The sequence below is a fragment of the Culex quinquefasciatus genome, chromosome 3, assembly GCF_015732765.1.
Source record: "Culex quinquefasciatus strain JHB chromosome 3, VPISU_Cqui_1.0_pri_paternal, whole genome shotgun sequence".
NCBI lineage: Eukaryota > Metazoa > Arthropoda > Insecta > Diptera > Culicidae > Culex > Culex quinquefasciatus.
This window is the reverse complement of record NC_051863.1, coordinates 166,872,557-166,893,544: the sequence shown is the minus strand read 5'-3', so window position 1 is coordinate 166,893,544 and position 20,988 is coordinate 166,872,557. Positions and strand designations below refer to the sequence as shown.

General features: G+C 33.1%; 1 protein-coding gene across 2 annotated transcripts in view; it reads left to right on the top strand.

Annotated features, from left to right (window-relative positions):
- The window catches only part of LOC6047478 (zwei Ig domain protein zig-8), a 560,935-nt gene that overhangs the window by 493,472 nt on the left and 46,475 nt on the right, over positions 1-20,988 (top strand). For both annotated transcript variants that reach the window (XM_038265147.1, XM_038265146.1), the window contains exon 7: positions 10,865-11,078. In XM_038265147.1, the coding sequence (XP_038121075.1) occupies positions 10,865-11,078 (214 nt within the window). The remainder of the gene's footprint in view (positions 1-10,864; positions 11,079-20,988) is intronic.

Here is a 20,988-nt window from a genome sequence, read left to right as displayed (position 1 = left end):
CGTTGAGAGCCAGAATTTCAACATTTCAATGAAAAAAAAAATGTTAGAAAATGTTTTAATCTTCCGTATTGTTAAACTGCAATCATTATTTTCAAAAAGAAAAGATTCGACAAAAAAAACATTTTAGCGAAAAAATATTTATTTATTTCATCTAAAATTCACTAAAATTCATTTTTTCAATAAACCCAAACATGCTCAAATGATTCTAAATGCAAAGGAATGCACATTTAATAAATTTCGGCTGATTGCATTTAGATTTAATTTTTTTGAAGTTTTGAAGTTTTTTGAAAATATATTTTTGCTCCTGGTTTTTGAGCCAATTTTTCAACAATGGTGGAGGGGTGGGTTGATCGACGAAAGCTCTGCCTGAATCAGTTGGTAGTCAATCAGATTCGTTATCTAACTATAATGAGTTTGAATCCCGGAGGAAGTGCAATTTATGTTTGAGGTTCAGTTCATAAAAGTGTCATTATGACTTGCAAATTAGAAAGAAAATTTACATTTTTGCAACTAATACAGAATTAAAAATATAATAATTAAAAATTTCACAATATTTACTAGTTTCACTCTCATTGAAACGTGTGAAATTTTTATGATTATAAAATATTTTGAACAAATTACTTGTATCCTAAAGTGGGGATCAAAATATTGATAAAACATAAGTTTTTTTATTAACGAAAAATAAAAAAGATTAGCATATAAAAGTTTAAAATAAACCTTAATTTTGAAAAAGTATAAAATCACTTAACAAGAATGGGTCCGCGGGCCACAAAATATCACCTCGCGGGCCATACTTTGGTCACCCCTGTGATATAGTATGCTCCGATTGGAGGTACTTGGGGTTAATATTGGTTTTTCTTATAGCTTCAGAATTTTAATGGGAATCAATTTTCATGCGTTTATCATGAATATGAATAGTTTTTAAAACGTTTTTTCTTTTAAATTCAAACATTATTTATGTTTAAATTTAAGTTATATAATTTCTTTATATCTAATTTCAGATTCAATTAATATACTGTAAAATGGCGCAAGAAAACAAAATTACCAATTTCGTAAAAATGTGAAACCAAGAAAACCATGGATTGCTGACTAAAAATTTATAAAAGACACTTCACTTTGTATACAGGAAATTGAACCTTTTTTAACTTCATTTAAATTGATTTTTTTAATAAATGAGCAAGTATAAAATAATGTATACTTTGCAGTGATGAAGTTTTCGTTTAAAAAAAATTATAAAAGCTATTAAGTCATATTGAAAACAAAGAGCTTTGCAGGAAATTTTTAATATTTAAAAATGTCCCAAAATGAGTAAAAAACAATCATGGAGGAAAACATATATTTTTTCGTAAACAATTACAATACAATTGCAAGCAAAATAAAATCAAAATAAATCAAATAAACACATTTTTGAAAGTTATTTTTGTTTTTCTTTCTTGAAAGCATGATACAGTCGTGCCTCGGTTTAGCACCGCAAAACCAAGGCGGGCATAACTGAAGCACAGAGCTTATGGGATTTCGGCTATATGACTATTGACTATAATCGTATGAAAAATCATGCAAAAATCAAAAAAATATAGTGTTTTGGAATCGGGATGATCCATTAAAATTATAATTTCATGAAAATTTTCACAAAAATACGTATTTTTCCTGTATTTTGAAAATGCATTTTTTTCTATAAAGAAACCAAAAAAAGTTTATTGTTATTGCAATATGGGTATCAAATGATAAAATTTTTGTTCATACATTACAAAACTACGTATTTTCGCAAAAAATACTCAAAATTTCAGTTTTTACAATACGGGTACCAAACAATTGGGATTTTTTTATACATTCCGAACATAATAACAACATGTTTTGAAAATACTAAAAAAATTCAAAAAACAACGTATTTTTGAAAAAATACTCAAAATTTCTGTTTTTAAAATATGGGTTTAAAACGATCAGGATTTTTTGATACATTTTGAATGTAATAACAAAATTTTTTGGAAATACTCAAAATTTTCACAAAACTACGTATTTTTGAAAAAATACTCCAAATTTCAGTTTTTTACAATATGGGTATCAAACGATCGGGATTTATTCATACATTTCGAATGTAATAACTACATATTTTGAAAACACTCAAAATTTTCAAAAAATTACGTTTTTTCGAAAAAAATACTCAAAATTTCAGTTTTTACAATATGAGTTTAAAACGACCTGGATTTTTTCATACATTTCGAATGTAATAACAACATTTTTTGAAAATACTCAAATTTTCACAAAACTACGTATTTTCGAAAAAATACTCCAAATCAAAAGTTGTAACGTAAGTTTGCGAAAATACGCTAAATTTTCACTATACTACGGTTTTTGGAAAAAATACTCAATTATTTTTGAGTATTTTCAAAAAATATTGTTATTTTATTCGAAATGTATGAAAAATCTCGATCGTTTGATACCCATATTGCTTAAACGGAAATTTTGAGTATTTTTTCGAAAATACGTAGTTTTTGAAAATTTTGAGCATTTTCAAAAATTTTGTTTTTACATTGCACCATCGGGATTTGAGTGTATATAAAGTATCGTTTTTTTTACTAAAATTCCGATAGCTACAAAAATTTTAAGATTTTTGACGTATTAATACCACTATAATCTGTGATAAAATGATCCCTTTCCCATTTTCCCGGCTTAAACCAAATTGTGCATTTTTTTAAATTGATATACAGTAGCACTTAAAAAACATGTGAGACAATCTATAATGACTCAGTATAAAATTTCGCTAACCTTTAAATTCGTGTGTCTTAGAATTTGGCGGAAGGAGATTATTATTGCCAATTAATGTACCTAAAGTATGTCTTTGAGGAAAGGTTGCTTAAGGGGTCCTTTTCAAATATTCGAACTAGAAAATATTTTATTAAAGGATTTCAGATTTTTCACAATGTTTAGTTTTTTTTTATTTGTTTTGATGGATATGCACGATCATTCACAAGGCTTTGTTTAAGGCGAAGATTGAAAAAGTATCGCGCGCCTCCTTTGAAATATTTAGAAAATTTTAAAATTGAGGTAAATCAAAAATCTCTTGGTGAAATATTTTCCAGTTCACGGATATTTGAAACGGACCCCCTAATCGACCTTTCTACGAAGACAAATTTTAAGTAAATTGGTTTGAAATAATAATCTCTTTCAGCGTGAGAGAAACTCTTGTACAGATACCCCCACAGCTCAATCACCAAAACGACCTCCTCTTCAAGAAAACGAACGCAACGGATCAATCCCCACCGGAGAAGTTACCCTTCGCTCTCGGTGCCAATTAGTGTGACGACTTGATTGGAAAAAGTGGCCTTACCCTTTCCCCACTTCTGTCGGGGGGTGGACACCGTTGAGAACCAGCAGTTACCTCATCAAACGTTAATTAGGTGCAGTCTTGCTCAGTCTTTGCGAGGGTGGGAGAAAGAAACTTTTGTCGTCCCACAATGAAACAAAAGTTCAGTCTGCGTCCGTTTGTTTTACTTGTGTGCATCGTTCGAGGGGTTGGTGGGGGGACCAGTCCAATTCATTAGAGATGGCGATCATTGACCAACGGTCTGGGTCATCTCTGATGGCGGTGGTTCTGTGCAATTTGTCCCACGTCGTTGGGTGCAGGTGGGTTGAACCTTAAAAAGTGAGTGTTTTTTAACAATTGTCTAAGAATGTTGAGAACTTTTAAGATTTGCCGTTTTTCGTCATCACAAAAAAAAATAAATCTGATTTTTTTTAACAACCCTAACAAACATCCAATATCAAGTTCATTGCCACAGAAACAGTGACCTGCAACCCTCTTCGGTTCATCCAATCTTCGAGGAATTCTCAGCGACAATAGATAGCTTCAAGTGTACGTACCATTTATTGTCATTGCATTTGATTGGATTGGTCGATGTCTTGTTGAGAAAAGAACCTCCCCTCGATGATCCGAAAAAAAAACAATCGATTTCATCTCCCACACGATGGCCAACACAAGACCTGCGATTTATTACACTTTGATCATGTTGCGTAGGAGTGGGGGAGGACAAGTGTGGAAGCAACAGTTTTTCCCCTCTGGACGATCCCGAACAGACGGTAATAACTAAATTCATGCCATTTCAATAACAAATACTGTTAAAATAACAGAAAGTGTTATGGAATATTCCTGCAAAATCCATTTTTGCATAAGAGTTCAATAACAGTTTATGTTATCATAACAAAATTTGTTATTGGTCTGATATTGATTGAAAGCCAGAACAACTTGAGAATAACATTTTTTGTTATGGAAGAATACCTCAAACTGTTATTGGGATGATCGGATTAGTTGTTAAAATAACAAAAAATAATAACAAAGATTTGTTCGAAGAATAACATAAAATGTTATTAGTCTGTTATTGCAATAACAATCCAATAAAAAAAATTCATAACGACGAATAACAAATCTTGTTATTCATAACATTAAATGTTATTGGCCTAGTATTTTCCAATATCAAAAAATGTTATTCCCGCATTATTTCCGTCTGCTCGGTATGGAAAATCAGCGATATGTCGAGGGCGACAATTTTGGGGCGGGGTGGGAAAATCTGATACGGACGACCACTGGGGAAGGTTGAGATCGGTCGGTCATTGTTGCCGTAAGTGAGGTTAAGTATTGCTTGGTGATAGAGCGATAAGTGACACCATCTTGGCGATTCTTAGGAGAGGGCTTTGAAAGGTATATCGAAACAATTAGGAATTTGCAAATAATTTTTATTTTCTTCCTAACATTTAAGTTTATTTAAAACTACAGCAACTATTCCAAACATTTTACTCTTAACTAAAACATGCTCATTTCCTCGTTTTCTGGTCAACCACTTCCATAACTTCAAAAGCCCTCCCCCACCCCCCAAAATGTGGTCACCAGTAGTGTCCACTGGTGGTGACCTAATGCAGGTCCCTCCCAGCCCTAAGCCGAACGAACGCCCATTCGAGTGTAAAAGCAATTATTTCCGTTACTTGAAACTCAAGTCTTCCGCTAGTTTAACCGCTTGCTTTGAAGCTCAAGTCGTGTACTCTTAATTTTTTTTTCCTCTTCTCCAACCCCAACCCCAACTGCTGCGAAAACTATGTTATGTGTGCCAAGGGGAAAAAGCAATTTCTTCCGGAAAGACCATTAGGTTGTGGTGCCCAGTTGGTGTTGCTGTTGACTCTTTCTAACTTTTTTTTTTGCCTCATCTGCAGTTAACCATGTGATGAAGATTTTTTTTTCTCCTCGTAGGATTTCATTTTTGCAAAAGGAAAGAAATCGTTCTGTCGCAGAGCGCAGGAAAATTCGGTGAAGGTCGAGTTGAGAATGGTTATGAGTTTGGAGAGTGCGCTGCTGCTGCCTTGCATTCCAACTGGAGGCATGTGTAGGGTTATCTGGGGAATTTTTTGTAATTTTAAAACTTCTTGGGCTAAATTGTGCAAAGAACGCCATGTTTTGCAGCATTTTGTCACAGATTCCCAAAATTCGAATTCAATCCTGAGATATTCAACAAAAACTAAAAAACTCTGAGCATTATTGACACTCTCAATATAAATAAAAAGTTTTAATCTCGTCGTGCTATCTTGACACACCCTGAAAATTTCCGAAAATGCGTTTGACACACGTACATGTCCGACTACTGTAAACATTTGCAAATATAACTTGGGACTCCGGCAAACAAATTCAATCAAACTTCTGGACGATGCACAGAATAGTCAAGCAAGCATAATAGCAAGCATTTTGCATTGCTTCTTCAAGAACTTTTGTGCAAAATGAACAATATGTTTTAAATAACAACTAAATGGAATGTAATTTCGGTAGAGAAGTGTTCAATGCATCTCACGAAGTAGTTTGCAATATTTTTGTTAAGTTTTAAAAGTTAGTTTACTTTAATAATGAAAAAAATATGATAATGAAATTTTTTATGCTCTCTTATCTATGTAAAATGATTTTCTCAATTGGACAATTTTGCATCAAAAACAAATGAAAGTATTTACCAAGTTACAAGTTTTAAGTGTAATTCTAACAGAATAAAAAAAAAACAAAAGCAAAAACATAAACAAACAAAACATACTAACATTGTATTTGTTAAGAAGCCAGTTCAAACTGGATAATCCAAAATTTTCGGAAAATTATTTATTTCTGTAAGAGTTGTTTTTTACAATTTTGCCAATTTTTTCGAGATTTTTAAATTTTCTTTTTTTTTAAATTGGATGAAATTTTGTCCTATGTCAAGCAATTTTGCATCATTCATTGTTGCCTTCCTCACTGAGGTAAGGCTATAATCCTGCTCTAAAAATGAACTTTTTATTAAAAGCTCGAAGACCCACCTTCATGTATACATATCGACTCAGAATCAAAAACTGAACAAATGTCTGTGTGTGTGTATGTGTGTTTGTATGTGTGTGTGTATGTGTGTGTGTATGTATGTATGTGACCAAAATTCTCACTGAGTTTTCTCAGCACTGGCTGAACCGATTTTGACCAAACCAGTTGCAATCGACTTGGTATAGGGTCCCATACATCGCTATTGAATTGTTTGAAGTTTCGTTAACTAGTTCAAAAGTTATGTATAAAAATGTGTTTTCACATATATCCGGATCTCATTTATATGCATGTAAACGATGTCCGGATCCATCATCCGACCCATCGTTGGTTAGGTAATCGAGAGACCTTTCCAATGAGTCCACAACATTGAAGATCTGGCAACCCTGTCTCGAGTTATGACCACTTAAGTGATATTTATGCACTTTTTTGAAGCCGGATCTCAATTAAATGTATGCAAACGATGTCCGGATTCATCATCCGACCCATCGTTGGTTAGGAAATTGAGAGACCTTTCCAACGAGTCCATAACATTGAACATCTGGCAATCCTGTCTCGAGTTATGACCACTTAAGTTATATCTGGGTACTTATTTTTCTGGATCTAAAAAATAGCTGAAATATGTGTCCAAACCACTCATATTACCCATTGTTGGTAAAAAGTGAGGAAGGCATCAACCACATAGGTGGATTAAGTTAGTTTTTTCTATAAAATCCTCCATACAATTTTGGCGGCTGCTCATAGCAAATGGGTATATAAATGTTTGAAATTCTGTACCTTGAGAAGGGATTTGGAAAATATCAAAAATCCTGCACATAATAATTAATAAAAATCATTGTTTAAAGCAAAATTTGCAGCCAAAAAGTAGTAAAATTTCAAAATAACCCTGAAAACATATGTATGAAAAGCTAAGAAAATTTCCAACCATGATCTCCCTGAGACTTTAAAATTCGGGCAATTCGTCTGAGATACAGCCTCACAAGGAATTCGAATCGATGAAAATGAGTTTTTCTAAGTTAACTGATTATCCTTTTAGTTTCAATTGATGATATCTCGAACACTATTGGTCCGAATTTTTATTTTTTATATAAAACATTTTCGAAATTTTCTGATCTTTTCAATAAAAATATTTAAAAATTTTCAAATCAAGCTTTTTTCAAAGTCTACTAATTGATTATTTTTCTAATTTCATAAATCAGGCCAAATCATACATTTATTGAAATATGTTTAATGAAAAGATCCGAAAATGTCCCTGATGTTTCAATTTTAAACATTGGAATTCGGAAGTGACACCAGTATTTCAGACACTGGAGACAACAAGAATTTTAATCATGCAATAATTGTTGGTTGATTAAAACTTCTAGAAGGAAAAAAAAAAGTGATAAATATCATAACTGGTTATTAAGTAAAAATCAGCTATTTGGAATGAATTAAAACCAAATGTAGAGCCAAAAATCTGATTTTTCGCTAGAATGCTTTTAATTCATAAAATTTGTTAATTGTATATTTTCTAAATTGTAACACTAGCAACTTATACCAACCTTTGCACATCCCGAGCAGACGGAAATAACTTGGGAATAACATTTTTTGATATTAAAAAATACTAGGCCAATAACATTTTATGTTATTTATAACAAGAATTGTTATTCCTCGTTATTATTTTTTTTTGTTATTGGATTGTTATTGTAATAACAGACTAATAACATTTTCAGTTATTCTTCGAACAAATCTTTGTTATTATTTTTTGTTATTTTAACAACTAATCCGATCATCCCAATAACAGTTGGCGGTATTCTTCCATAACAAAAAATGTTATTCCAAAGTTGTTTTGGCTTTCAATCAATATCAGACCAATAACAAATTTTGTTATGATAACATAAACTTTTATTGAACTCTTATGCAAAAATGGATTTTGTAAGAATATTTCATAACAGTTTTTGTTATTTTAACAGTATTTGTTATTGAAATGGCATGAATTTAGTTATTACCGTCTGTTCGGGATTACAGTGCCATCACGTTTTTGGTATCACAACTTTACGATGCATTTCCTCTCTCATTTCTATTCTTAATTGTTGATCGAAAACGAATCTTAAAATTTAACCAACCCGAGCAGACGGTAATAACTTTGGAATAAATTTTTTTGTTTTTTGGAAATACTAGGTCAATAACATTTTTTGTTATTTATAACAAGATTTGTTATTCGTCGTTATGTTTTTTTTGTTATTCGATTGTTATTGTAATAACAGACTAATAACGTTATCAGTTATTCTTCGAACAAATCTTTGTTATTATTATTTGTTATTTTAACAACTAATCCGATCATCCCAATAACAGTTGGAGTTATTCATCCATAACGAAAAATGTTATTCCCAAGTTGTGTTGGCTTTCAATCAATATCAGACTAATAACAAATTTTGTTATGATAACATAAACAGTTATTCAACTCTTATGCAAAAATGGATTTTTCAAGAAGAATCCATAACATTTTTTGTTATTTTAACAGAATTTGTTATTGAAATGACATGAATTTTGTTATTACCGTCTACCCGGGAAAACTGAACAATTTAACGATGATTTTGGGCAAGCAGAAATGATTGAAAAAAAGTCGTGTTGTCAAAAATGGAATTGCACCTGTATTCAATAACAACCGTTTTCTAAGATTTTTTTCTTTCAATTAAAGTTTTAATTAAAAATTAAAACAGAAAATTACCTTAGTAACATTTTAGGTTTTAAGTAGGCCATAAAAGCCTATTTAGGCCGTATGAGGGTTTTCAGAACCATGATAAAACCTGTAAGTTTAAAAATGTTACTAGGGTAGAGTGCCTATAGGCCGGAATATTACTTTCTGGGTTTCAATCGTGCTTTCAAAAAAGGGCTCCAATCAAACAACAAGACCATGCAAGATAAGGTTGGAATCACTTGAAATATGTTTAATAAAAAAATGCCGAGCTTCCATGGCCGTGAGGTTACGGGTTTCGCCTTGTAAGCGGAAGGTGATGGGTTCGATTCCTGTCTGGCTCGGCAAAGTCAGATCCCTTAAAAGAGTAAATATGCTCACTGGGAATACTGACCGGTAGGGGATGGGTTTCGACTAGTGGAGTGCTGGGTTTCGTGAGTTCGATTCTCGTACCGGGATGATGAAGAACAATAATATGTTACTGACAAAAAACATTTCAACCTTATACTTGCAAGGCCCTGTCGCTCGATTGGTAGAGTAATAGTAGAGAGTACCATTTCGTTTCTCCATTTAGGCTTTGCCCTAATCTTAAAAAAATATTTGCTAAAACCTGAACAAAAGAATCAAACAATTTTACAAATTTAATTAAAGTAGTCTTAAGAAGTCCAAAATCATTATTTTATTGAGAAAGGCCATCTTGCTATTCAAAATATAAAAGTCTACACTGATTCATTTATTTTAACCTGAGTTTGAAATTCAAAACTGGAAGCATTTTTTTTTTTTTGGTTTCATTTATGATTAACAATGTAAAACCTTTCAGTCAAGGTGTTACCTTGCATGGCAATTTTTTGCCCAAAGAAACTACCAATATTCAAACCGATCCGTGAAACTGTGAACATTTTATGTTTTCTAAATTTTAAAAACTTGTTCTGTTTGTTCTGTTTTTGATGAAATTTTTTTATCAACTGGATTTTCGAATCTGTCAATCGATTCTTTAAAACTGTTACAGCTAGTTTTAACCCTAATTGCTAGCTTTTTATTTTTTTGAAATTTTGAATTATATCTTGAAAAATTTATTGTTTTTTGACTACCCCAACCTCCCTTACATTCGCCGAAGTACATCCGAAAATTACAGTACAACATTCCTCTGCTGAAGTGGGACCAACTTCAGTATTCTTCTTTTCCCCTACCCCGAATAAAAAATTGCAGTGGGTGGGTCATTTTCACCCGCCCTCAAACTCAAAAGCAACCAGCAATGTTAACCATTTTTCACTGACAGAACCAACGAACGCCGGGGCAGTTGCAAAAATTGGGAATGTCCGGAACCGAGCACCATCAGAGAGAAACTGGGAGGGGTTTTCCCCGCAACGAGCCTATCGAGCCGAAACATAATCGCAATCTCGGGAATGTTGTTTTAATTTCTGACCAACAACAACAACAACAACCCTGGTTGTTCGCAACTTTCATGAGCTTTTTGGCCTCGTGCAATGCCATTAAATTGTAACTTTTTGCAGCGAGCGCGCGGTCGGATTGGAATCGCTGCCTTCCGGCTAGGATCCTTCTAGGTTCAATCGACATGGTTGTTGTGTGTGTTTTTATTTTTTTTTTTTTTCGTTAACATCCTCTGTGGAACAACTAAAAACCACATCGCCTCTGGATTGTTTCGTAATGTATACGAATTACGTGGCTCTGCTAGCCCCGGGAGTGCCATTCCAGTGGAATTAAAAGGGGTCTGATTTGAATTTGTAACGCTTGGAAGAACTTTTGTTTTAACCCAGCAAACTCGAGAAAAAAAAATACTTGCTCTGGATAATTGATGATTTTGCTCCCCGTACAATGTTGTAACAATTTCCCCCTCAAACTCTCTTCCGCAGAGCCCACAACCGCCGCAGTACGTGTACTGGCAGCGGAACGACCGGATGATCAACTACGACGACTCCCGGCGGGACATCTCGATCGAGACGGTGCCGGGGCCGCGGACGCAGAGCCGGCTCATCATCCGGGAGCCGCAGATCAACGACTCCGGCAACTATACCTGCTCCGCGAGCAACACCGAGCCGGCGAGCATATACGTGTTCGTGTCGAAAGGTGAGTGCCGCAACAATTGAGTATTTTTTTACAAATAACATACAAAAAAAAACTTAATTTCATTGAAGTAAACTAAGCATAAACAAAGAAAGCTGGCACATAAAAATAAAATACGTCCAACTCAATGGTATCTGTCGGAGTGGCAAGTAATTTGGAATTACCTCAATTTTCGGTTGGTAATATTTAATCAGAACAATTTTATGTAATTAGAGTAATTTTCCGAGGAATCCGATTAAAATATTTTCAGACATAGGCTCTTTGGTCCAGACACCGCCAAAACGGAATTTTATGTTTTCATATGACTTTTTCAAATGTTTGGCTAAATTTTTCGGTTCTCAAAATATGTTATCCTCAAAGTCTCTGATTAAAAAATGTACCAGGTTGCCCGAAGCGCAAATATCAAAAATAAGCCCTACTACCAAAATGTCGGCAGATCAAAAATCTTCATCACATTTTGTTCAACTATTCGTATAACCTTTCTAAAATATTGGATGCATTTCAACCAGTAATTTTCTTCCGACAAAAAATCACGGTTTTTAGCACCAGACCAGATGTCACCAAACTGAGGCCCACGATTTTATTTGCATTTTCAATCAAATATAGTACTTTTAGGCTTTTGCCTTCCTCACTGAGGTAAGGCTATAATCCTGCTCTAAAAATGAACTTCGTATAAAAACGTCGAAGACCCACCTTCATGTATACATATCGACTCAGAATCGAAAACTGAACAAATGTCTGTGTGTAGGTGTGTGTGTATGTGTGTGTGTATGTATGTATGTGACCAACAAACTAGCTCATGTTTCTCGGCACTGGCTGAACCGATTTGACCCGAACTTGTTGCATTCGACTTGGTTTAGGGTCCCATAGATTGAATTTTATACAGATTGAAGTTTCGATAAGTAGTTCAAAAGTTATGTTTAAAAATGTGTTTTCACATATATTTGGATCTCACTTAACTGTATGTAAACTATGTCCGGGTCCATCATCCGACCCATTGTTGGTTAGATTATCAAAATACCTTTCCAACGAGTCCAAAACATTGAAGAGGCCTCTTAAGTGATATTGATATACTTTTTTGAAGCCGGATCTCACTTAAATGTATGTAAACTATGTCCAGATCCACCATCTGACCTATTGTTGGTTAACTTATCAAAAGACCTTTCTAATGAGTCCAAAACATTGAAGATCTGGCAACCCTGTCTCGAGATATGGCCTCTTAAGTGATATTGATGTACTTTTTTGAAGCCGGATCTAAAAAATAGATGAAACTTGTGTACAGCCATTGTTGTGAGGAAGGCTCCAACCACACAGGTGGATTAAGTTAGTTTTTTACAAATTAATGTTGGGTGCACCAATCGGAAATAGGAACAAATGTTAATTTAAAATCTCTAGTTTATTATTTATTTAACATTTTTGACAGTAATAAAACTGCAACCAAGGGTTTCCAAGGCCTCAGACTGGGAAGTAATAAATAATTACATTGATTTTAAGTTGGTAATTTGGTTATTTTATTAATTACTTAGTAATTCATGGTAATAAGAGTTATTGAAAGTAATTAATTGGTAATTAATGTAATTTTTGAATAATTAAAGTAATTTTTGAGTAATTAAAGTAATTTATTCGTTTTTTAAATTGTACTTCTTCAACGAAACTTTTGAATTTTTATTTATAATCTATCATAACAGTTTTTTTATATATTATAGTGTCACACAAAGATTTTAAAAAGACAAAGATTAAAAAAGACTGGTTCTGTACGTAGAAAGCCATATTCATCACAGTTCTCTCCTAAAACTTTCCTTAAAAATATTTTCAACATGTTGTTTAGTGAAGCTGATTAGGCCGATGCAAATATTTAAAAAAGTTTTTGTCCTCGGCCCTGGCCGAGGTCAAGGGGGCAAAAAATAAAAAAATATAAAAATTTAAATAACAAGCCATAGTCTACACATTTAAATGAAAAATGTGTTTTAAAATGCATTTTACACTTGTTCAGTTGTTTTGCAATCATTAGTTTTCAAAAAATCTAAGATCTGACAAAAACAAAAATTGTATCGAAAAAAAAAGATTTTGCATCGAAAATTTTCAAAAAACCTTAAGATTTTTTAATAAACCCAAACATGCTAAAAATGATTTTAAACGCAGAAGAATGTATTTTAATTTGATTTCAGCTGGCTGCACTTGAATTTTCATTGAAATTTTGAAGTTTATTGTAAAAATATTTTTTTTGCCCCCTGATTTTTCGGACCAATTTTGAAGGGGGTGGGGGTGACAAAAACTTTTAAAAATATTTGTACCAGCCTTAACAACAAATGGCAACGCCATGATATATTACCCAGTGAATTTTTTTTGTGAATCCAAAATCCATTCATTTTCATTAAAGATTTTTTTAAATGTAAAAAATTTGCGAGAATTGCATTAGAATTGATTATTTTTTATGCTTTTCCTTCTAATAGGCAGTCAAAATTATTTGAAGATAATGTGGATCAAATATTTAAAACCAAAATGTACTTTAGTATCATTGACAAAAGCAAAGTTGTCAAGTGATAGCAATTTAAAATCAATTAAAATAAAAAATTGTTTATTTTTTTATTTTTTTCATAATCTGCAGAAATTGACAGTCTTGTAATATATCTTTTTTAAGAATTGAGCTATTTTACTAAAAAAAAATCCAAATATTTCTGAGATAAATAATTCAATGTTTAAAATCAAACTAAGTAAAATTAGAATCGACTTATATTCAGATGCAGAAATTAAATTTAAAATAAATGCCACATTTCACATTATCCGTATTTTTGGTAACGGATTTTTTTATATGCTTGAAAAAAACACTAAAAAAAATGTCAAACTAATGTTTGAAAAATAAATAAATTATATTAAAACTCAACGTCATTTTGACGAATTTCACAGTTTTCATGAAGAGCCGCTGCAAATATTTTTCAAAGTTTATGTTTGGCTCGTAAAATCAAAGGGGTTTTTCTAATCACTTCAATATTTTATTAGCATTCGACTTGCAATAAACTGAAAACAATTTAAAATTAATTTATTACATTTTTTTTTTTCATACATTGAAATAAACTGTAAAGAAAAAAGTTATTTTGCGCCGAAAAAAAGTCCCCTAGTAGGGGACAATTTTAACGATTGATTGTCTATAGCTCGGAAACGATTTTCAATGTGTAAACACGAAACTTTTGTGAAATATTATACTACTTTCAATAAAACTGATACGTGAAATTTACAATATCCAGATTTGTACAAAAAAAAAAGAAATATTTAAGACTTTGACTGTCTGTCTTTTGCTTGATACTGAGTGTTTTTTTATTTTTTTATTAAGTTTTCTTTTTGAAAGAGCTATCGCCTGAGCAATTCATAAATAATTTAGTTTTGAACCGTAGAAACAAATCCTAAAATTTATTTAAAATCAAATTTTATAATTTTAATCATAGTGAAAAGTAATTAAGTAATTTATGTAATGAACCACTTTATTCCAGTAATTTGAGTAATTAGTTTGCAGACTGGCAAGTAATAAACGTTTCTGGAAACCCTCGACTGCAACAGTGTTTCAAAAAATGTGTTACCCTTAAGCTTCAAAACATTAAGAATAATGTTTGAAACTTGAAAAAAAAATGTTCAAAAAATCAGAACATTGCGAAAGAAAAGTACTAAAACAGCTGTCTTAATCCTTTACAATGCAACCCCGCCTCTAGACGGGCTTCGATTTATAAAATCGTCAAAAATCAACTTTCATTCATTTTTTTTAAAGCATTGGAAAGAAAAACTCTTAAAATTTTAGGGTTGGAAGTTAAACTTGTTTTATGTGACTTTGCCATTGTTTATTAATTTTATTTATTTAGGGGATTTTGGTTGTGTTTTTTACTAACATTTCCTTTATTTTAAGTAAAAAGAAGTATGCAGTTATTTTTGTAGTGTATGCCTTTTCGCATCTGTATCCGATCTGTAAACTAATTTTTTTACAATTTCCTTTATAAGCCAAATAAATTCTATAATATGCTGATTTTTTTTTATCGATTTCTAAGTATTTATTTGTTTAATAAATCTGAAATCTGAATTTCAATACCAAAATTGGATATTTTGTTCCAATTTTGGGAATTCCCGGAATTCGGGATTCCCGGTTTTGGATAAATCCCGTGAAGTTTTTCCCTGGATTTCCCGGGGTGGACGCACTATGATTTTTGACATAGGGAATGTATTTACAAAGTTTCATTAAAATACAAAAAGGATGATTAAAAATGGCTACTCTGCTATAAAAAGCGTTCAAAGCACAAATCTCATAGCGGATAATCAATTATTTGGAATTATTCGAGAAAATTTCAATTTAGAGATAGAGATTAATGTTCCTTTTCAAAGTGAACAGTTTCAAGTAATCATTTTGTTTTAATTTTTAGCATCGATTCATATTTAATCAAATGATATTTCCTTTTACATAAGAGCACCACTCTCCAAAGCAATAAACTATTCGAGCATGAAAACATACCCCAGCCAAGCAGCTTTGAATCGCAATTCAGCAATTTTCCGCTTTTCCGCATTGACGCACTGCTCTAAGAGATAGCAAGTGCACCATGAAGAGAGAAAAAATCCGATTTTCCCAACGCAGCAGCATCACTTGCAAGATGATTTAATGAAACGAAGCGCCATTTGCAATCGCCCAACTTGATTACGATGCGTTTTTTTATGATTTTTCCACTCCACTTTCATCAAGAGAGTGAAAGAGAAATGGGAAAAGTTTTTCCCCGCAAAGTGATGCCATTTTACGAGCTGCGTTTTTTTTTTCTCGCTGCTTCACCGAAAACCAAATCGAAGACAATAAATTGAGTAATCAGCTGCCAATTCGGGACGTTTTGCGAAGGAGACAAGATTTGGAAACTTTTTCTTGTGGGTGTCGCATTTATGTCTGGTTTCCACTCAATGAAGTGAAAGAGCTTTCGAGAGATTTTCTGCGCTTTTCCGGAGGCTAATAAAACAACTGTAAAACGGAAAGTACAAAGTGCCCTTTTTCAAGATTGCGAATAGAAAACCCACTGAAGATACTATCTAAATTTTCTGATAAATTGCCACACTCATCAGAAGCGTATTAGTGCCTAATTCGAGTTTAAGTATGATACTCTTCCTAATCACCAAAAACAAAAACAAAAAAAACTTTCCCTTTTTCCAGGCCCCAAACCCAGCACCGACATAATTTTCAGCTCAACTCGTCATGATCGATGCGGGGTAAAGTTTTTCCCATCAGCTGAAAATCTCATCCATTAGAATCACTTAAGGGCATGTGCGTTGTTATCTCTATTTAAGGGTAGGCCGAAAAAGTTGCCTTTTTCCATCCCTTGTGGAACTTTTCTCCGAATGGCAAAAAAAAAGTTTGCCACCTGAACTTGCTGCTGATGAAGCTAAATCCCCCCACACTGAGGACCGTTCAACGTTCAGAAGCCGGAAGAAAGAAATATTTTTGAATACCTTTTTTTCCCGGTAAGGGATGATGACATAGGTAAAGTTTTTCCTTGGCTTAAAAGTAATGAGACGATATGGTCCGATAAAGTGTATCATTGGGGGGGGGGGGGGAGGTAGCCCATTAAAAGTTTTGCGTAGCCTTTGCTGCAAGTAAACGAAAGTCAACTGGTTTGATGTAAATCGGGTGGTGTCAACGTTTTTGCATAACTTTTTTTTACAAATTGGTTTCTTTTTATTATATTTTGTACGAATTTTGTATTTAAAAATAACAATGTCAAAAAATGTGATAAGCGATAGAAAAGAAATGATGTCCGGATCAATCATGTCACAAGTCGTTGGATGCGTAATCTAAAGACCTTCCCAGAGAGTCCAAAATATTGAAGATCTGACAACTCTATCATAAATTATGAGTACATGAAGTTGAATTCAGAGAACATTTGTAGGTCGGACAATGTTATTTTAGAAAAAAACATGCATAAATGTGAGGAATGCACCAATCACCTTAACCCTCTAATGCTATTTTTTTTCGTTTTTTTTCCGAGTTCAGGAGATCTTTTTGAGCATCTTTTGTTCTACGAAAAACTTCACATCTCTTGTTTTAAGTTTTTCTTATTTTATTTTTAGTATTTTATTTTGGATTTATCTTGTTTAGTTTATTTTTGTTTTTGGTAGTATTTGGCCTATCCTACCAACTTCAATGATTACACCTTGTCTTTCGGTTTTTTTCATGTTTTTAAAGTCACTCTTTCAATTTTTTGCATATTTTTTCACATTTTCAGTTCTAGAATGGAACCAATATCATTTAAATTGTTAAAAAAAAGATGCGTAGAGGCATAGTATTAGACACTACAAAAATTACGGTATACTTTTTTTTACTAAAACTGTAGGAAATGTTACTATAGAAGACAGCCAAAGTTGACCCCTTCAAAAATAACATTTTTTAAAACATTGACAGACTCGAGAAATTTTTTTTCTGATCGATTTGGTGTTTTGGCAAAGTTGTAGAATATTATAAGGACTGTTGAAAAAAAATATTTGAGCAATTCCAGCTCAAATCAGGAATTTTTCTGATACTTTTGTACCCGACCCTCTCCGATTTCAATGAAACTTTGTAGAAATGCAACCCTAGGCATATATAAGCCATTTTTGTGCATATGGAGCAAATAGTACTCGAGAATAACATTTGAGTAGGGCGTAAGGTATTTAAATATTTTTGTATTCTGTAATTTAAAAATTACTGTATCTCGAAACCGTTGCGTCGTATCAAAAAGTGGTCAGAAACAAACTTGTAGGAAATTGGACGGGCTTTCTGAAAAAAATACACTGAAACAAAAATACACGCCACATCTATGAGATTTTTTGATTTTTAAGTCTAAAACTTAAATTTAAAGGTGATTTTACGATTTTTTTTTTGTTCAAATTTTTTGAGGAAATAGCCTAAAATGTTACTAATAGACTGACGAAAAATGCAGGATGGTATGTCTCTTCTAAAAAAATACAAAAATCATTTACTAAAACTGTTTTTTTGAAAAGTAGTCTAAACGTCAAAATTTTTAAAAACCGGTAGTGGGAATCGATTCCCCAGATAATTTTACATAAAAGTCTCCATATTGACCATTGTTCTATGTCCAATCCTTGGGAAGATACAGCGGTTTTAAAAATAAAAATGTTGAAAAAACGGGATTTTTGGTGGTTTTTGACAATTTCCATATGACAGACTTGGTTTTTCGGTCTCGTAAATATTTTTACCGGAAAGCTCGTCCAATTTCCCATAAGTTTGCCTTTGACAGCATTTCAATTGGATGTAAGGGCTTACAGATATAAGCTTAATTACATTGCTTATAACTGAAAATAGAATATTTTTTTCAGTGTGGTAGAAACCAGGATAGTAAATTTGATTACGTAAATATAAAAACGATATAAATCAAAAAGCTGTCCAAAGCAACCTTATGGGAAATTGGACGAGCTTTCCGGTAAAATTATTTACGAGACCGAAAAACCAAGTCTGTCATATAGAAAATGCCAAAAACCACCAAAAATCCCGTTTTTTCAACATTTTTATTTTTAAAACCACTGTATCTTCCCAAGGATTGGACATAGAACAATGGTCAATATGGAGACTTTTATGTAAAATTATCTGAGGAATCGATTCCCACTACCGGTTTTTAAAAATTTTAACGTTAAGACAACTTTTCAAAAAAACAGTTTTGGTAAATGATTTTTGTATTTTTTTAGGAGAGACAAACCATCCTGCATTTTTCGTCAGTCTTTTGGTTACATCTTAGGGTATTTCCTCAAAAATTTTGAGCGAAAAAAAATCGTGACATCACCTTCAAATTTAAGTTTTAAACTTAAAAATTGAAAAATGACATAAAAGTGGCGTGTATTTTTGTTTCAGTGTATTTTTATCAGAAAGCCCGTCCAATTTCCTACAAGTTTGTCTTTGACCACTTTTTGATGCTATGCAACGGCTTCAAGATACAGTAATTTTTAAATTGCAAAATACTAAAATATTCAAATACCTTACGCCCTTCTCAAATGTTATTCTCGAGTACTATTGGCTCCATATACACAAAAATGACTTATAAAGGCCTAGGATAACATGTCTACAAAGTTTCATTGAAATCGGAGAGGGTCGGGTACAAAAGTACCAGAAAAAATCCTGATTTGAGCTGGAATTGCTCATTTACATTTGAAAAAAATACTTATTCATTTCAAAAAATAAAAAAAAAAACATTTATCACAAAAACTCGATTTTGACAAACTATACACCTTAGGTTTTTTTACGACAAAAAGTGCCAATTTAAGGTTATGACGTTAGTTTTGGTTTTGGCCAAGTTATGATTTTTTGAAAAAAAAAAGTTTTTTGGGAGCGTTGCCCACAAAACAATTCAATACCATCATTTTTAGATCGACCCAACGTTTTGAAATCTTATTTTGGAATTATTAAATTTTTATTATGAAACAGTAATAAGGCCGCTGCTAATATTTTTCTGTCCCTCGGCTCTGGCCGGTTTCGTGGGGCGGGGGGGTGGGAATGGGGGGTTGGTGCAACAAAAAATGAAAATTGAAATAACAAGCCATTGTTTCAACACTTGAATGTAAAAATGCATTTTATATGCATTTTATACAAGTTCAGTTGTTTTGCAAAAAAAAGTAAGATTTGACTAAAACAAAAAAATAGCGAAAACAAATACTAAAATTTTCAAAAATTCAAGAGATGTTTAAATCAACCCAAACATGCTTTAAATGATGTTAAACGCAGGGGCATGCATTTTAATTCAATTTCAGCTTATTGCACTTCAATTTCCATTGAAATTTGGAAGTTTTTTGAAAAAATATATTTTTGCCCCCTGATTTTTCGGTCTATCTTTTGAAGTTGGGGAGGGGGGGGGGGGTGCCAAAAACATTATATACAATTTTACCAGCTTAGGCTTTTTTTTTCTTAGCTTCTTACAAAAAATGATTCTTTTTCCCTTCACTCCGCTTGGGGACGATGATTTTCGGAGATTTTAGCCCAAGTAACATTTTTTCCAGGAGCTCTACAAGAGCTCTTCAAGATAGCTACAGCATAGCAGTTTGGACCGCGGTAGGATAAAATTCTCTTCAAAACTTCTTCAGGAGTTTTGAAGAGTACTTGAAGAGAGTTTTATCCTACCGCGGTCCAAACTGCAATGCTGTAGCTATCTTGAAGAGCTCTTGTAGAACTCCTGGAAAAAAATGTTTCTCGGGAGACTAGATTTCGCCATGTGGTGTGATGATTTTCAAGGTTGCCTAAGAATGTAAAATTGGGTATAAAACCAACTCCACCTGAACTGATCCTCAACACCATGACAGCCATGCATTGCTGGCCGTTCTCACCGCGCACCAGGGACAAGGAAAGCGATTCGTTTCTGCTCTACTTTTTTAATGGGATAAGGGTAAATCTCTTCGGTGTCGCCAAACAAGTTTTACTTGGATTCGGACGGTTTTTGAGGAGGTATAAGGTCTACGATACGCTATATTATCAAGGCGAGCAATCAGATGCTGCTTTTGAGTCGATTTCCATTTGGGTATTATGCCGCTATTTTTAAAAATAGAAATAAATCAACATTTTTTTTTTTTCGAAAGCAAGCTAAAGCTCCGAATCTTCAGCACATGAACCATCACTATTCAGATCGCCCCTCATTATGTATGCTTTCACGCCTCCCAACAGCGATTTCCGCATCTTCCCTCAACTTCGAACCGTGTCATTTTCCCTGACCTACTCACCACTTGGCGTGTACGACACCCTGGTTACGAAAGACTCTCTGCTCGGGTGTAACCCAGTTTTCGTCCTCCCACACATGACTTCACCCCGGGTGCTGTCAGTCCATTCCGTCAGCATCATTATCTTCCCCCCTTTCGTTACATCATCCACGTCCTCCCGGATTGAAAGGAACCACCGGGCCAAAGATTCCAACTGGTGGATCAT